At 41.8% G+C, this 17231-nt stretch overlaps 1 protein-coding gene across 8 annotated transcripts; it reads right to left on the bottom strand.

Moving 5' to 3' along the window:
- Positions 1-8: 8 nt before the first annotated feature.
- On the bottom strand, positions 9-3518 carry LOC125551238. 8 transcript variants are annotated; one of them, XM_048714391.1, is made up of 8 exons: positions 3358-3518; positions 2557-2720; positions 2364-2481; positions 2053-2117; positions 1742-1812; positions 1456-1552; positions 1052-1359; positions 9-182 (listed from the first exon to the last, which is right to left on the bottom strand). In XM_048714391.1, the coding sequence occupies exons 2-7, from the start codon at positions 2662-2664 to the stop codon at positions 1336-1338; spliced, it is 483 nt and encodes a 160-aa protein (XP_048570348.1). In that variant the 5' UTR covers positions 2665-2720; positions 3358-3518; the 3' UTR covers positions 9-182; positions 1052-1335. The 8 variants fall into 8 exon arrangements, 3 of the variants coding, with proteins under 3 accessions (XP_048570348.1, XP_048570346.1, XP_048570349.1); XR_007302315.1 differs by having other exon boundaries at positions 12-182; positions 997-1359; positions 1957-2117; XR_007302318.1 differs by having other exon boundaries at positions 14-182; positions 997-1359; positions 2434-2481.
- Positions 3519-17231: the final 13713 nt, after the last annotated feature.

Raw genomic sequence — 17231 nt, 5'->3', positions numbered from 1 at the left:
GATCAAGCCTCTCGCACATAAAAGCTACAATGAGACCTAAAGGGAGGGAAGCTGGAGGAGGAGAAAGGAGAGAGATGACCTGTGTCGCGAGGCTCCTATAGTGCAAACGGTCGTCGTGGCACGCTATGGGCAGTGCTCAGAGTACTCTCAACTCCAGAGAGAATTGCCCAGAGTGATCCAAACTGGTACAAAACAATACATAAATTGTTTGCGTCAATATATGATCCTTTCGGTTTGCGAAGAGTTCAAAACTATCTTACGAATTCTTGCAAGCCTTCTTACTGTACTGATCATGTAAAATCTGTGAAATTATTACAAGTAATTTTTTTCTCTCGAAATCTCCAATCCGATGTTTCAAGATGAGGAGTTGGAGACCATGTTGATGAAAGTAAATTATGGAAGAAAAGAAGCCCATTCCACTATGAATATCTTCGTTATGCAATTCCCATAAAGTAAAACAAAATGGTTTAAATAACCTTTTATCAGGGTAAACTCGAGTTCTTGCATTCCTTTTATTTGACTCACACCTGCCTGCTGCTCATCGCCTACTACTCTTAGCTAAAAGGAGGTGATTCGAATATAAGCACTACTTCCGGCTATACAAATTATTGTGGCCATCAAGTTAATTCAAGCACTCAACATTCTACGACATACATGATCTAAATAGGATTAAACACAAAATAAAAGTTAAATATTGTCAGTACAGATGCTATCATATATACATCAAGTTAATTCAAGCACTCAACATTCTACACAAATTATTGTCAGTACAGATGCTATCATAGAGTTATCTACAAAAGCTAAATAGGATTAAACACAAGACAAAATAAAAGTTTGTCACACCAAATCCCTGTCACCTAATCTCTTTCTCACTTTTAACTTCAAACCAACATCGAAAACGATAATAATCTAAAGCAAAATTAAATCAGACTCATTTGTTCATCGACACAGAAGCAAATAATTCACCTAATACTAAATCTAAGTAAAAGGACTAACCATAATTAATTGGCTAGGCTGCCCATCAAAAGAAACCTCTGCATAAGAAGCAGACCTTGCAAAAACTTGGGACTAATCAGGTGGATCTAAAACAAAACATGTCCTCAACTCCTCTTGCAGTCCTGCTCCAACCCCTCGTGTATCTCGGCACCTCCTCGCGTTAAGACCATAGTAGCCGGGAACGCGGGTCGACGCCGTGTCCCGTGTACCGGGTTCATCGACCCCAATCGAGGGTCGGGATCGAGTGCGGGTCAATAGGATTCGACGGCGGTACGCATTCCCATGAAGACCGGACGTTGCAGGTACAATGGCCTGAATTAAGTGGTACCATGACCTGAATTAAGTGGTAGCATGTATTGGTGCCTGTGAAGCAAGAGCAAAAAATCAAGAACCTACAAAAAAATCTTTTGGATAACATGTGTGCATTACATGGTTGCAAAGGGTTAAGAGGCAAATTACCTGTCCTTGACTAAGAACTAATTGACAAGCTGCTGCAGCTACCATAAACGCCACAGCTAAATACATCCACACAAATTGTAGGACAACCCATAAGCACCTGGGTACCCAAAAAATATGTCTAACATAGTTAGCATCAATTAGCAGGGGCTAAAATAAGCACAGCAGACCATACACAAAAGTAAAAGGCAGTTTATCATTGGGAAATCATTGGGTCTGGGCGTATGAAAATACCCCATGGCTCTGGAGATGAAGGATGGCTACAACAATCAAAAGAAAAAGCATGTACCTTTGACATTCAGTTGTTTCAGCAATGCCCAAAGTATATGGTATAAAGTTCTGTGAATATCCAATCCAACCCTGCAAGCGTTTGAAGGAACATGAGTTAGCAACAAATGATATAATCTGATAAGGGATCTTACAGTCCTCAATTAACTCATTTACATGGTTTCCAAAATCGTGGGGTACACGATTTCTAAAATACAGTCAATTAGAGCGGCTCACATGCATCAATAACATCTCGGTATTGGCATCAGAAGCTATTTTTATGGGCAAAAATCCCCAAATAATCACATGGACAAAGAAAAGCTATTTTCATACAGCGATGTAGAAGTTCTTATGAGAGGAGGCCACAGAAGATTGGGCGTGTACTGATCCTTCATTGCCTGAATATAATAAAAGAGGGAACGATGTGTGAAGCTCACCTTGATGTATTGAAAGGCAAAGGAAGAACAAACATAGTGATCCAAGCCAAGAGAAGTAACAAAAAACAGGAATATATTCATGTTAAATTCATGGCAGACACATAGATGATTAAATATGCCAAAGGCAGCAATAGACACAAAACATCATAATATGTGTGGACAAAGCTAAACTAATTTGAGAGTGGCATTCCATGAAAATACACAAACCAGAGGTGCAGTAAATGAGGCTCGAATTCCATGACCAAATCAGCATACAGACGCAGAGAGGTCCTCTCACCCTAGAGCAACCAAACAAAGGTGCAGCAAAAGGAAACCGGTGAGGAACCTGCAACAAAAAAACAGATGATTGCTACAGGTGGTGAACTAATACAAAACGAGACCACGGTGAGCGGGACGGTACCTCTGATGGTTTGATGGCATTGTTGGAAATAAATAGTCCACATGAGCACGACCAAGTTGATGAGTGATAACCATGGCCACGGGTACGACTACAACCCTGCAGCAGCATGGATGCAAGGAAACAGCTAGACCATTACCCAAAAGGGCACCCAAGAGTGGCAGACCCTAAGCAAAGAACACAGCAAACATAAAGCATCAGTAGCATGTGGTTCATATGACAAAGAAGTGTGCTTCTGAGGCTCATATGACAAAAAATCTAGCATACCATCTGTAGCATGGGCATTTAATTTAAAAACTGATTATGTAATCAAGCTTATAATCAAAGCCTATAAACTATCAAAAGTTCTGTAATACATTGATTGGCGGAAACAGATGAGGTAAAAACTGTAGGTCAATGGAACTACAATAGCTCACAAACACCAGGTAAAGTAAATTCATCCATGTGTAGGAAAAGGCGGCCTATAAGCGAGATAGTACTCTAGCAAAAATTCTAGCATACCATCTGCAGCATGGGCATTTAATTTAAAAACTGATTATGTAATCAAGCTTATAATCAAAGCCTATAAACTGTCAAAAGTTCTGTAATACATTGATTGGCGGAAACAGATCAGGTAAAAACTGTAGGTCAATGGAACTACAATAGCTCACAAACACCAGGTAAAGTAAATTCATCCATGTGCAAGAAAAGGTAACCTATAAGCGAGATAGTACTCTAGCAATGGCATCACAACAACTCACAAGATAAATTTTCCTGAGCAAACAGTAGCCGCTTAAGCACATATCTGGGAAGGAGCTGCAATACCTGCGGACGGGTTGGAAACGACGATAGCAAGGACGCCCAGACAGGTATGTATCTTCTTTTATAAGGTTTTCTTATACTTCATTTTGGTGTGACAAAAACCATCCAGGTATGAGCTTTCGAGCTTTAATCCATTCAGTTGCCTGCATAAATCAGTTGCTTCAGTTTCCTTGGGCTCTATCATATAACAAAGAATAGAACAATATAGAAGATTCTCTACCAGAGCTGTAATTGTTAGCAAATATATGCTTTCTCAGATAGAGTTCAGAAAATTCAAAAATACATGTGATGCAAATAAAGGTTGGGCGGAATTCTTAGTGCATCAGGCCAGTATTCAATAGAATAACCAAGGTCAAACAGAAAATCATTCATGATCTGTAGCATATGTGATAGTAAAGATGTATATCCACAAGGAAATAAGCTAGGCTCCCGATAGCACCGACGAAGAGGTCATCCTAGGTGGTGGCAGCGGCCAAGCACCCCCATCGCTGGGCACCATCACCTTCTAATCGGGTTTAGTCCAACTACGAAAAACAGATGCTGAAACTTCAATGGTGGTGATTTGCTTGGTGTGCTTTTGCTTGACTCATTCGGTCACACATTTTCCTTTGTCTCCTTTTGATTTGTTGGCTTGATTGCCAAGATAATCTAGGCTCCCGATAGCACCGACGAAGAGGTCATCCTAGGCGGTGGCAGCGGCCAAGCACCCCCATCGCTGGGCACCATCTCCTTCTAATCAGGTTTAGTCCAACTACGAAAAACAGATGCTGAAACTTCAATGGTGGTGATTTGCTTGGTGTGCTTTTGCTTGACTCCTTTGGTCACACATTTTCCTTTGTCTCCTTTTGATTTGTTGGCTTGATTGCCAAGATAATCTATACATGAGTAAAAGACATCAAGCTTGCAGTTAGCTTTTGCCGTCCTATTAACCTTTCCCCTTTTTAGAATAAACGAAAATGTACATGTGCACATGAATTTGAGAATTGGAGAAAACTCAGTCCCTCCTTATTTTTTTATCCCAACAAAAACTGTTGTTCTAGAAGGCGGCTAAAGTATACCTGATTTTATCTGACAGGCAGACATAAAGAACAAAATCCTAACTCTGTAAAACAATAGTCTACCACAAAATTATGTTATTTCAAAATCCCATGTTTAGTCCTGATCCATGATGAGTGTTGCTCTCTTCCAGAAAAGAAGATGAATGTCATAACAACCTACAGCGAAATTGAGGAGCCTAATTATCTAAATTAAGATCAAGGATTATCCCAAAAAGGAACTTCTTGCTCCTGCTCAAATCAATCTAATCTAAGACGAGTTGCCGTTTTTTTCTTTTTGAGTGGAAAAAGGAAGCCAGACAGATGAACCTCTCTACCTAGGAAGATTGCAGGAAGGAAAAAAAAGAGGCGAACCTGCAGGAGTGCGCGAGGAGGTGGAGCGAGAGGCTAGAGAGAGTCCTGTCGATGCGGAGGAGGAGGAGCGCAAGGGAGTCGTCGTCGAGGACCACGCGACTGCGACGGGGAGAAGGCTGGATGTTGTCGCGGAGGACCAACGCCCCAACCCCCTCATTCCTTCTGGCCGCGGCGGCCGCCGCCGCCTCCTTCTCCTCCTCTCTCTCTCTCTCTCCCGTGAGCAATGAGGCCAAGGCTGAGAGGAGGCCGGCGATGGGGAACAGAAGGAGTGGGGACAACTCTCGTTCCCGCCGCGGCGAGCGCGCGTACCTGTCCCCGGCCCCGTGGAGGCACCGTGCCCCAGCAGCCTTGCCTCAAGCACCACCAGCAGCTCGCGCGCTCACGTAGCCCAGGCTTCGATAGCACCGACGAAGAGGCGGCGGCGGTAGGAGAGGAGGCGGCGGCGGGGGCTAGGTCTGGCCGCTCGCCTCCCCTTTTCTTTTCTCTCGCTCGCCCACGCGGCCCGCTCGCTCCGCAGAGCGCCTCTTTTTCGCACCCGCACGCACGCGTGCAACGCACACTGCACCGATGACCCACGCAGATGCCTGGCCCATGTGTCATCTACTAAACCGCAAAAACACAGAGTAAGCCAGAACTGATGGCTGGATCTTTGACAGCTAGTCAAAAGGTACTGAAAACTTTACAGCGATGCTAATTAGGTGAACCTTTCATTACAGCGATGCTAATTAGGTGAACCAGATCGAACGCAAAACGCAATGGCCTCGTATGGGCAGGTTGCCTAGAAGGGTTTATATGTTCAATTTATATGTTCAATGCTTCGGCTCTCAATGTTTTGGTTCTCCTTAATTTGTCGATATGTTTTTGTTTTTGCAATAAGCCCATTGAGACAAGTCAAATAAAAGTGTTGTTCATACATACTCCAATTCGCATAAAGCCTGCCTAACTAGACCTCACAGCCTCACAGTGATGCCTTTGAAGTCGATGAATCATGTGGGTGTTTCATCTTTGTAGTCTAATATTTTGACTTTTACATAGAGGACCATGTCATTGGCCTTATTTTGTGGTGTGTTTGCATCAAGGCATATGAGGGCATTTGTCAGCTACTAATATTTTACTGGCCCTTCATTGTTATTTGTCTGGTCATTTCGGTAGTCAGAAGGTTATTGAGTTTAGGTACATTCATAGCGGACGTCCTAGCTTTGCTAGATCTTTTGGGCTTCCAGCAATTCTCAAAAAATCTATTTAGTTCTATTAATTTTTGTATATGAACTCAGCAAGATCCCTTGGCATGCAATAATGGCAAGCCAAAGTCACAATGAATTTATTCCTGTAAAAATGCAGTTCTACACTGAGTTTATCACTATACTGTCACCTATTTTTAAGTTGTGCGTACACCAACTGAAGTGGTTGCTAGTCTGACTTGAGTTATTATTCTGGCTTCTTCTTAGATTGTTGATGGCCACAACGGACCTGCGGCTGCAGTATACACTAGGGAGAATCTCCCAAACAATGTGTTAGCTGCTATTCCTCCAAATCTTACAAGTGAGGAGTGTACAGCGGCATTGCCAAGGGCACTAGTTGCAAGTTTTGTTAAAACAGATAAAGACTTCCAAACAAAAGGTATTGTTCTTTCATTAGATTTACACTTTTAAGTACTGCAAGGGATGATATATGTACGCATGATTATTATGTGGAGGCTTATAGCATTACCCCCTCTTCAAAAATGTATCTTCCCTTTATTACATGTTCTTATGTAGAAGTACTATTTGTTTAATAGGATATAAGGTATACATATTTATCATCCATAATAAAAAAGTAGTTATCAATGTCTGGGTGATCTTTGCAAAGCTAAACATATTACTGTTTGCTGCATTGATGGTACCTTTATGATTTTTAGCTGCTTATATTGCATAGTATCATCAGTATTGTTGCTCTGCAGTGTGAATTGACTGCAACATTGTTTTCAGCTGCACGCTCAGGAATCACGGTGACTTTTGTTATAATAGATGGATGGGTTGTCACTGTAGCATCAGTTGGTGATTCGCGTTGTATTCTAGAATCTGCTGAAGGTTCAGTTTACTTCTTGTCTGCTGATCACCGCCTGGATGCCAATGAGGAGGAGTATGTTCATACATCGAGGCTTTGTTGCATTCATGTAATATCCTTATCTTTGTGATTAAACTAAGGTCCATGACTACAGGGTGGAGCGTGTAACAGCAAGTGGTGGTGAAGTTGGGAGAATAAATGTTGCTAGAGGTGTTGGGGTATGTTCTTTTCATTTGTGTATGTTTGTCAGTTACCAAGTTAACAACTGTCTCCTAGGCTGTTTATATATTTTTTCTTTCCTTGGATATACCGTACTGTAAAAGTAGTTCCAGTGACTATTTTTATTTCACTTTTTCCCTCTGCAATCATTATTCAGATCGGTCCACTAAGATGTTGGCCAGGCGGATTGTGTTTGTCAAGGTCAATTGGTGATACCGACGTTGGAGAATACATAGTTCCTGTCCCCCATGTGAAGCAAGTTTTTTTTTGAAATGGAGGCGTACCCCCGGCCTCTGCATCATGATGATGCATGCGGCCATGTGTGGAAAAGATTCTGTCATGTTATAAATAATATCTGACACCAATAATACCATATAAAGACCAATGATTTCTTAGATTAAAACAGCTAATTCTTGCGATCATAATAGATCTGAGATTTGATGCATCCAAACTTATTGCAGCTATCCAATGCCGGAGGGCGGCTTGTCATTGCTAGTGATGGTGTGTGGGATGCATTGCGCTTTCAAGAAGCCCTGAACTACACCAGGGGGCTGCCAGCTGAAGCTGCTGCGAATCGAGTTGTTAAAGTACTGAAATTTTATTACAGGCAGGTGTATCCCTTCCTGGCATAGTGCATATCTTGGTACACTTATAAGCCATTATCTTATCTAGGAAGCTGTGAGCTCAAAAGGACTACGAGATGATACTACCTGCATAGTAGTCGACATATTACCTCCAGAAAAGCTAAGCCCTCCATTGAAGAGGCATGTGAAAGGAGGCATCAAAGCATTATTCCGATGGAGGCCCTCAGATGAATTATCTGAAGAACAGACAGACAATGGGTGTTTTGAACCTGATGTTGTAGAGGAACTATACGAAGAGGGGTCCGCAATGCTTGCTCAAAGGTTAGCATTACTGTAATACACTGTAGAATTTCGAAGTTTGTCCTAGAAGAGTATATTGGGAACATGCATCAGTATACTATAATGGTGTTATCATATATGTCCCGAAGATGTCCTCTTAGGTGTCATTGACACTTGCTAGTGCATTCCTGTCATGTTACTTTCATTTGTCAATGGATGTAGGTGAATGTGTCAACTTATTCAGGAGAGCTCACGATCAGATCAGCCTATCGTCGTTTCTTCTTAGGGGCTGTTGATTTTGAGCCACGGAAGGAATTTGGGAAACTTGGGCTCCACCTCTCTGCAAATTTTTCATTTAGTTGGCCTCTCTAAATCGATGTTGGACTGCTGATCGATTGGCTCGTCGAGCTCTTGACCACCCTGAAAAATGTGTGCTCTATGACCAGGAGGAAACCATATAACACTTGCTCGCTGCATGCGTGTTCTCTAGAGAAGTTTGGTTCTCTGTGTTGTCCTTGGTTGGGTTACACAGCACACTGCAAGGCCAAATGATCTTGCGTTTACTGATTGGTGGCGTCAAGCAAGGCAGCAAGCGGTTCGACAACACTGCAAGGGTTTCGATTCTTTAGTCGTGTTGGTAGCTTGGTGGATTTGGAAGCATAGGTATGGATGTGTTCTTGAGGGGGCTCTTCCTCGTCGTAGTTTAATTATGCAGAACCTTAGGGATGGGGTGAAGGAAATATGCCCTAGAGGCAATAATAAAATTATTATTTATTTCCTTATATCATGGTAAATGTTTATTATTCATGCTAGAATTGTATTAACCGGAAACATAATACATGTGTGAATACATAGACAAACAGTATGTCACTAGTATGCCTCTACTTTACTAGCTCGTTGAATCAAAGATGGTTAAGTTTCCTAGCCATAGACATGAGTTGTCATTTGATTAACGGGATCACATCATTAGAGAATGACGTGATTGACTTGACCCATTCCGTTAGCATAGCACTTGATCGTTTAGTTTGTTGCTATTGCTTTCTTCATGACTTATACATGTTCCTATGACTATGAGATTATGCAACTCTGTAGGATCTAGACGTAGATGTGTCTAGAGGGGGGGGTGATTAGACACTTAGTGCTAAAGTTGCAATTTTTAAGCCTTTTCGGTTTAAGTGGAGTTTAGGCACAATTTCAACACACACAATACATATCAAGCAAGCATGCAAAGAGTATATGAGCAGCGGAATGTAAAGCATGCAACTTGCAAGAATGTAAAGGGAAGGATTTGGAGAGATCAAATGCAATTGGAGACACGGATGTTTTTCCCGTGGTTCGGATAGGTGGTGCTATCCTACATCCACGTTGATGGGGACTTCAACCCACGAAGGGTAACGGTTGCGCGAGTCCACACAGGGCTCCACCCAAGGGCAATGGTTGCGCGAGTCCACACAGGGCTCCACCCACGAAGGGTCCACGAAGAAGCAACCACCCACAAAGGGTCCACAAAGAAGCAACCTTGTCTATCCCACCATGGCCATCGCCCACACAGGACTTGCCTCACTAGTGGTAGATCTTCACGAAGTAGGTGATCTCCTTGCCCTTACAAACTCCTTGGTTCAACTCCACAATCTTGTCGGAGGCTCCCAAGTGACACCTAGCCAATCTAGGAGACACCACTCTCCAAGAAGTAACAAATGGTGTGTAGGTAATGAACTCCTTGCTCTTGTGCTTCAAATGATAGTCTCCCCAACACTCAACTCTCTCTCATAGGATTTGGATTTGGTGGAAAGAGGGTTTTAGTGGAAAGCAACTTGGGAAGGCTAGAGATCAAGATTCATATGGTAGGAATGGAATGTCTTGATCTCAACACATGAGTAGGTGGTTCTCTCTCAGAACATATGAATTGGAATGGTGTGTGTGTTCTGATGGCTCTCTCGTCGAATGAGAAGGAGGAGGAGGGGTATATATAGCCTCCACACAAAATCCAACTGTTACATAAAATTTACCAATCTCGGTGGGACCGAATCAGAAAACTCGGTCTGACCAAAATAGTAAACCTAGTGACCGTTAGGAATTTCGGTGGGACTGACATGCAACTCAGTAGGACCGATTCGGTTAGGGTTTGGGCATAACGTAATCTCGGTGAGACCGATTACACAAACTCGGTGAGACCGAATTTGGTAATTAGCTAACCAGAGAGTTGGTCAGGCAAACTCGGTGGGACCGATTTGCTCTTTCGGTGAGACTGAGTGGAACTCGGTGAGACCGAAAAGTTACAAAAAGGAAACACTGAATTTACATTGCAACCTCGGTGGGACCGATTCGCTCTTTCGGTAAGACCGAAAAGTTACGAAAGGGAAACAGAGAGTTTGCAACCCCATCTCGGTGAGACCGAGATCCTTATCGGTAGAACCGAATTGCTAGGGTTTGGCAGTGGCTAATGACAAGTGAAACTCGGTGGCGCCGGATAGGAAGAATCGGTAGGACCGAGTTTGGCTTAGGGTTTAGGTCATGTGTGGATATGGGAAAGTAGTTGAGGGTTTTGGAGCATATCACTAAGCACATGAAGCAAGAGGCTCATTAAGAAACACCTCATCCCTCCTTAATAGTATTGGCTTTTCCTAAAGACTCAATGTGATCTTGGATCACTAAAATATAAAATGAAGAGTCTTGAGCTTTTGAGCTTGAGCCAATCCTTTGTCCTTAGCATTTTGAGGGTTCCACTTTCACATCCTTTAGTCCATGCCACTCCATTGTTGAACTTATCTGAAACATGCTAGATAGAAGTGTTAGTCCAACAAGAGATATGTTGTCATCAATTATCAAAACCACCTAGGGAGCACTTGTGCTTTCAATCTCCCCCTTTTTGGTAATTGATGGCAACATACATCAAAGCTTTAGATAAAGATATAAAGAACAACAAGTAAAGCTTTGGAAGAACATGTAGCAAGCATAGGCTCCCCCTACATGTATGCACTCATGTAAATATGAAATATAGAGGCATGTGAGAGCATAAACATGACAGAGTAGGCAATGTGTTACATGTATCTTGGCCATATGCATCTGAGCAAAAGATTATCAAGGAAAATACCTTCATGCTCATGAGTCCTTCTTGCAAACAGTATGTACATAAGCAAGAACTCCTCATACTCATGATTTTGATGCATATACTTACCTTGTGGTCTCGAGTTGGCTTAGGATGGAATGAACCGGCACAAACAAGGTTAGATAACACAGGTACATCCACTAGCCAGAGCAAACAAAAGAAACCACAAGAATACCAAGACTGGGATGACATGTAGAGAGTGAGTACAAGGTACCACATTGGATTCAACATGTCCCCAAGAATAAAGATATGCAATGAATTTGGCTGATTTCTTTTCCCTTAGGTGTCTTGCTCCCCCTAAATCTTACATGGGTTATTGGGAGAAGATAGGAAACAGAAAATCAGAGCTGAAGGTTATGAATAGAACTAAATTCAAATGAGTTCATATGAACATGTCTTTCCCCCAAAAAAAACATGTGGCATCTCTCCTCTTGAACATCAAGCATCTGGGATCCTTGAGTATTCTCTCCCCCTTGGAGATTTCTTTCTCCCCCTTGATATATGGGATCCTTGAGTATTCTCTCCCCCCTTGAGGTCTCTCTTGTAGGTTTGGTCCTTGAGACTGTTTCTCTCCCTTGATGTGATCTCTCTCTCCTACAAGCTTTGATGCGATCTCTCTCTCCCCCTTTGACATTAATTTCCAAGAAGGTTTCTCCTGGAATCCGTCGAATAGGTTTGGTCCTTGAGATTCAGTACAAAGCAGGGAATAAAACTGTGATGCTTGTAGAGGACAAGATTCATTGAGTGGAGCTGGATCAGAAGAAATATAGAATATGTGGCAGACTATTTTTCCTGTTGCGAAATCGGTGGCACCGAATGGCATATTTCGGTAGTACCGAAGGGATTTGGTTGGACCAAAAATGGCAATTCGGTGAAACCGAGTTCATCACAGAGAAAAATACTTGTCACCTCAGGTCACTAGTCAGGTAAGATCTCACAAAGATTTGCAATGAATTAGCTGAAGGATTTGTAGGGAATTTGATGCAGAAATATGCAGAACAAAAAGGGTAAAAGGTTTCTAGATGAAGTTTTTTTTGATTGAAAAATAAAGAAACAAATATGCAAGGGACAAATACAATAACTCAGAAAGGAACACAAGAGAACTTCATCTAGAATTGGGCAGTGACATAGTCACCTATGTTAGAGTATATTGACTTAGGAGTCAAGTTAGAGCACTTGATCATAGGTCATACTCATCGTTTAAGCTCAAAATGGGGTTACCATTTTTCGTTTAAGCATTTTGTTGTATTCACATCTTGTTGAGTTGCTTTGACTCATGTCTTGGAGTAAAGCTTCTCAAAGATGGAATAACATACCTTGGGTAGTGATGTAGTTCTTGCTCATGTAGTTGAACTTGTGTGGGTGCTCAAGGTTGATGTAGTTCATCAAGAGTTGGGAGCACCACTTGGAGTTTGAGTTCATCTACCTACATGGGTTAGTTCTTGCAAGGAAGAGCACTTGTGTATCCAAAAATGACAATCATGAAGCTTAATATAGAATTTGTCAAAGGATATGTTTGAATGGTTTTGTGCTTCCTTGTCTTCAACCACTATTGTGTAGAGTCTTGGTCTTGTAGAGATTGCTCAAGATGTGAGTGAGTCGTAATCTCATGGAATTAGATTCAACCAAGCACCTACATGGGTTAGACAACATGCAAGGTGCAAATATATCCAAGACATAAGATAGTTATCATAAGAGATACATCATGGATTAGTCATAAGCTCATGTCTTGCATGTATCCAATGGAGTTTCTACTCCAAATTCGAAGCATCAATGATGTTCAATTCTCCTCTCAACCTGCAAAACACTTTCTCATCAAGCGGTTTAGTGAATATATCCGCTAATTGCTTATCGGTGCGAACATGCTTAAGATTGATGTCACCCTTAGCAACATGATCTCGAATAAAATGATGACGAACTTCAATATGCTTAGTTCGAGAATGTTGTACAGGATTATGACCAATTTTGATAGCACTTTCATTGTCACAAAGCAGTGGAACATGTTTCACATAAATCCCATAATCTTTAAGAGTTTGGGTCATCCAAAGTAATTGAGCGCAACATGAACCAGCGGCAATGTATTCAGCTTCGGCGGTGGATAAGGATACCGAGTTTTGTTTCTTGGAAGACCAAGACACAAGAGATCTACCAAGAAATTGACAAGTACCCGAAGTGGACTTTCTATCAACCTTGTCTCCGGCATAATCCGAGTCGGAATAGCCAACAAGATCAAAAGAAGACCTCTTAGGATACCAAATGCCAAAATTTGGTGTATGGATTAAATATCTCACTATCCTTTTCACAGCCTTAAGATGACAATCTTTTGGAGCAGCTTGATATCGTGCACACATGCATACACTTAGCATAATATCGGGACGTGAAGCACATAGGTATAACAATGAACCAATCATAGAGCGATAAACCTTTTGATCAACTGGTTCACCATCTTTGGTTAAATCATTATGTCCACTAGTAGGCATGGGTGTAGACATACCTTTGCATTCTTGCATATTGAACTTCTTGAATAAGTCCTTGGTGTACTTTGTCTGAGAGACAAATGTACCTTCCTTAGTTAGCTTGATTTGCAACCCAAGAAAGAATTTGAGTTCACTCATCATAGACATCTCAAACTTCTCTGACATTAGCTTTCCAAACTTTTCACTAAAGAGAGGGTTAGTTGAACCAAATATGATGTCATCAACATAAATTTGGCATACAAATAGTTCTCCATTAACCCTTTTAGTAAAAAGAATAGAGTCAATTTTACCAATTTCAAAACCACTTGTAGTAAGGAACTTGGTCAAGCATTTATACCATGCTCTAGGAGCTTGTTTAAGACCATAAAGGGCTTTGTGAAGTTTGTAAACATGATTTGGTTTCTTAGGATTGACAAAGCCGGGAGGTTGTTTGACATAAACTTCCTCCTCTATTTCTCCATTTAGAAAAGCACTCTTAATGTCCATTTGGTACAAGGTGATATTATGGTGATTAGCATAGGCAAGTAAGATGCGAATGGACTCAAGTCTAGCAACGGGAGCATACGTCTCACCATAGTCCATACCTTCGACTTGTGTGTATCCTTGGGCAACGAGACGTGCTTTGTTGCGGACCACTTGTCCATCTTCATCTTGCTTGTTGCGAAACACCCATTTGGTACCAATAATGTTGTGGTTGTTGTCGGGCTTCTCAACCAATGTCCAAACTTGGTTTCTCTCAAAATTATGTAGCTCTTCATGCATAGCGTTTATCCAATCCGGATCTTCCAATGCTTCTTCAACCTTCATTGGTTCAATGCTAGAGATGAATGAATAGTTTTCACAAAAGTTAGCTAAACGAGTTTTTGAGCGAGTGATTCTCCCGGTTTGTATATCATTGAGGATTTGCTCGACGGGATGATCTTTGGCAATTCTTGCTCGAACTCGTGAGAGCTTTTGCTTGGGTCTTCGTTGAACATCTTCTTCATCTTGTTCTTCTTCTTGGCCTTCTTCATTGTTGACGTCGTCGTTCTCTTGTCATGGTGGAGAAGGAGGTTGTTGATGTTCGTCTTGACGTATTTCCTCGTTTTCTTCATCTTGATGTGTCCCACTTGTGGATGCTTCCGTGTCGATTCTTGGTTCACCTTGTCGTGAAGTAGAAGCTTCCACTTGGACGGATGAAGTACTCTCCTTCACCTCCGTTGGGCGAATTTTGCCAATGGACAAGTCTCGAATTGCTTCTGAAGGGTCTTTGTCTCCTACATCAATTGGCAATTGCTCTACTTGCGAGCCATTAGATTCATCAAACTTCACATCTACCGTCTCTTCAACCTTTCGGGTGAAATTGTTGTAGACACGGTAAGTGTGAGAGTTTGATCCATAACCAAGTAGAAAACCTTCATGAGATTTAGGAGCAAACTTTGAACGACGATGCTTATCAAGAATGTAGCACTTTGAGCCAAATACTCGAAAGTATCCAACTTGGGGTTTGTTACCGGTGAGAAGATCGTATGCCGTCTTGCCGAGTAGCTTGTGAAGATATAAGCGATTTGTTGCGTGACAAGCTGTCTCGACTGCTTCTGCCCAAAAGTGCTTTGGCGTCTTGTATTCATCAAGCATCGTTCTTGCCATTTCGATGAGCGTCCGGTTCTTCCTCTCAACAACTCCATTTTGTTGAGGTGTGTACGTGGCCGAGAACTCGTGTGAAATCCCTTCTTCGTCAAGAAAGGTGTCCACATTTGCGTTCTTGAACTCCGTTCCGTTGTCACTCCGAACCTTCTTGATCTTCACATCAAACTGATTTTGGGCCTTCCTAGCGAAGTTTCTGAAGATCTTCTGGACCTGCGACTTGTCATTAAGAAAGAACACCCACGTAAATCTTGAAAAATCATCAACTATAACTAGACCAAAAGAATTTCCACCGAGACTCTTGTAGGCGTTGGGACCAAAAAGATCCATGTGAAGTAGCTCGAGTGGCCTCCTTATGGTCATGATGTTCTTCACGGGATGTCTTCCTCCAACCTGTTTACCTGCTTGACAAGCACTGCAAAGTCTATCCTTATCAAATATGACATCGTTAACTCCAAGGATATGATTTCCTTTAATAAGCTTGTCAAGGTTTCTCATGCCAACGTGACCTAGACGTCTATGCCACAACCAACCTTTTGAGGATTTAGCAACAAAGCAAGTTTTAGGTTGTGCCTTTTTAGAGAAATCGACAATGTAAAGATCACCTCTACGCATACCCGTAAAGACCATTTTATGATTGTCTCGACGAAATACTTGGCAATCTACCTCAGTAAATAGGACATTCAAACCGAAATCAGCAAGTCTAGATACTGAAAGTAAGTTGTAGCCAAGAGATTCAACGAGCATGACATTTTGAATGGAACTATCATGTGAGATGGCCACCTTACCAAGGCCAACCACTTTACCCTTTGAATTATCACCAAAGGTGACATATTTTCGAGGGCCGTTGTTTTCAGCAAGCTCACGAAACATCTCTTCATCTCCGGTCATATGATCAGTACATCCACTATCAAGAACCCATTCCTTTCCTCCTGATTCATATCCCCAAAGATTTGCCATAAGACCAAAATGTCTCATTGCATCATCGAGATCGAAGTCACTATCATCATCATCATAATATTCATGTTCATCATGATCTTGTGACTCATCATTTCCTAGAGAGGGCAATTCATTAGATAAATGATCAAAGTGGTTACTTTTATGAATTCTTTTAGCTTTGAATATGATATCATTAATGATTCCAACATCTCCTTTAGCATGCTTAAGATTGGCAAGTTCAAGAAGACATTTACCAAAACTAGGATCACTAGAGTTCATCTTACTCAAGGCAATAGATTTATGGAGAATTTCATCCAAAGTTTTTAAGGAATGATTGGGAAACCGTTCCTCAAGAAATTTCCATATAGTATAGGCGCAATTTTGAGTAGGAAAACTAGCAATCAAATTTTTGGGCAATCCTCTAATGTTGAGCTCAATAGTTCTAAGATTGTGAATCATGTCAATATCTTCATCTAGGGTAGGATGCAAGGGATCGATATGGGGTGCACAAGGGCTAGCAATATACTTGTTCAAATGATATTGATTGAAGATTACAAGCATCTCATTTTTCCACTCATGAAAATACTTTCCATCAAGAATAGGAACTCTATGTCTAAGACTCCCTAGAGTACACACATCCATCTTCCTCCAATGGTGATTAAACCAAGGCAATGGAGACCAAAGCTCTGATACCACTTGTAGGATCTAGAAGTATATGTGTCTAGAGGGGGGTGGGTGATTAGACACTTAGTGCTAAAGTTGCAATTTTTAAGCCTTTTCGGTTTAAGTGGAGTTTAGGCACAATTTCAACACACACAATACATATCAAGCAAGCATGCAAAGAGTATATGAGCAGCGGAATGTAAAGCATGCAACTTGCAAGAATGTAAAGGGAAGGATTTGGAGAGATCAAACGCAATTGGAGACACGGATGTTTTTCCCGTGGTTCGGATAGGTGGTGCTATCCTACATCCACGTTGATGGAGACTTCAACCCACGAAGGGTAACGGTTGCGCGAGTCCACACAGGGCTCCACCCAAGGGCAACGGTTGCGCGAGTCCACACAGGGCTCCACCCACGAAGGGTCCACAAAGAAGCAACCACCCACAAAGGGTCCACGAAGAAGCAACCTTGTCTATCCCACCATGGCCATCGCCCACACAGGACTTGCCTCACTAGTGGTAGATCT

The sequence above is a fragment of the Triticum urartu genome, chromosome 4 (genome assembly GCF_003073215.2).
Source record: "Triticum urartu cultivar G1812 chromosome 4, Tu2.1, whole genome shotgun sequence".
Taxonomy (NCBI): domain Eukaryota; kingdom Viridiplantae; phylum Streptophyta; class Magnoliopsida; order Poales; family Poaceae; genus Triticum; species Triticum urartu.
This window is presented reverse-complemented; position numbering and strand designations above follow the sequence as displayed.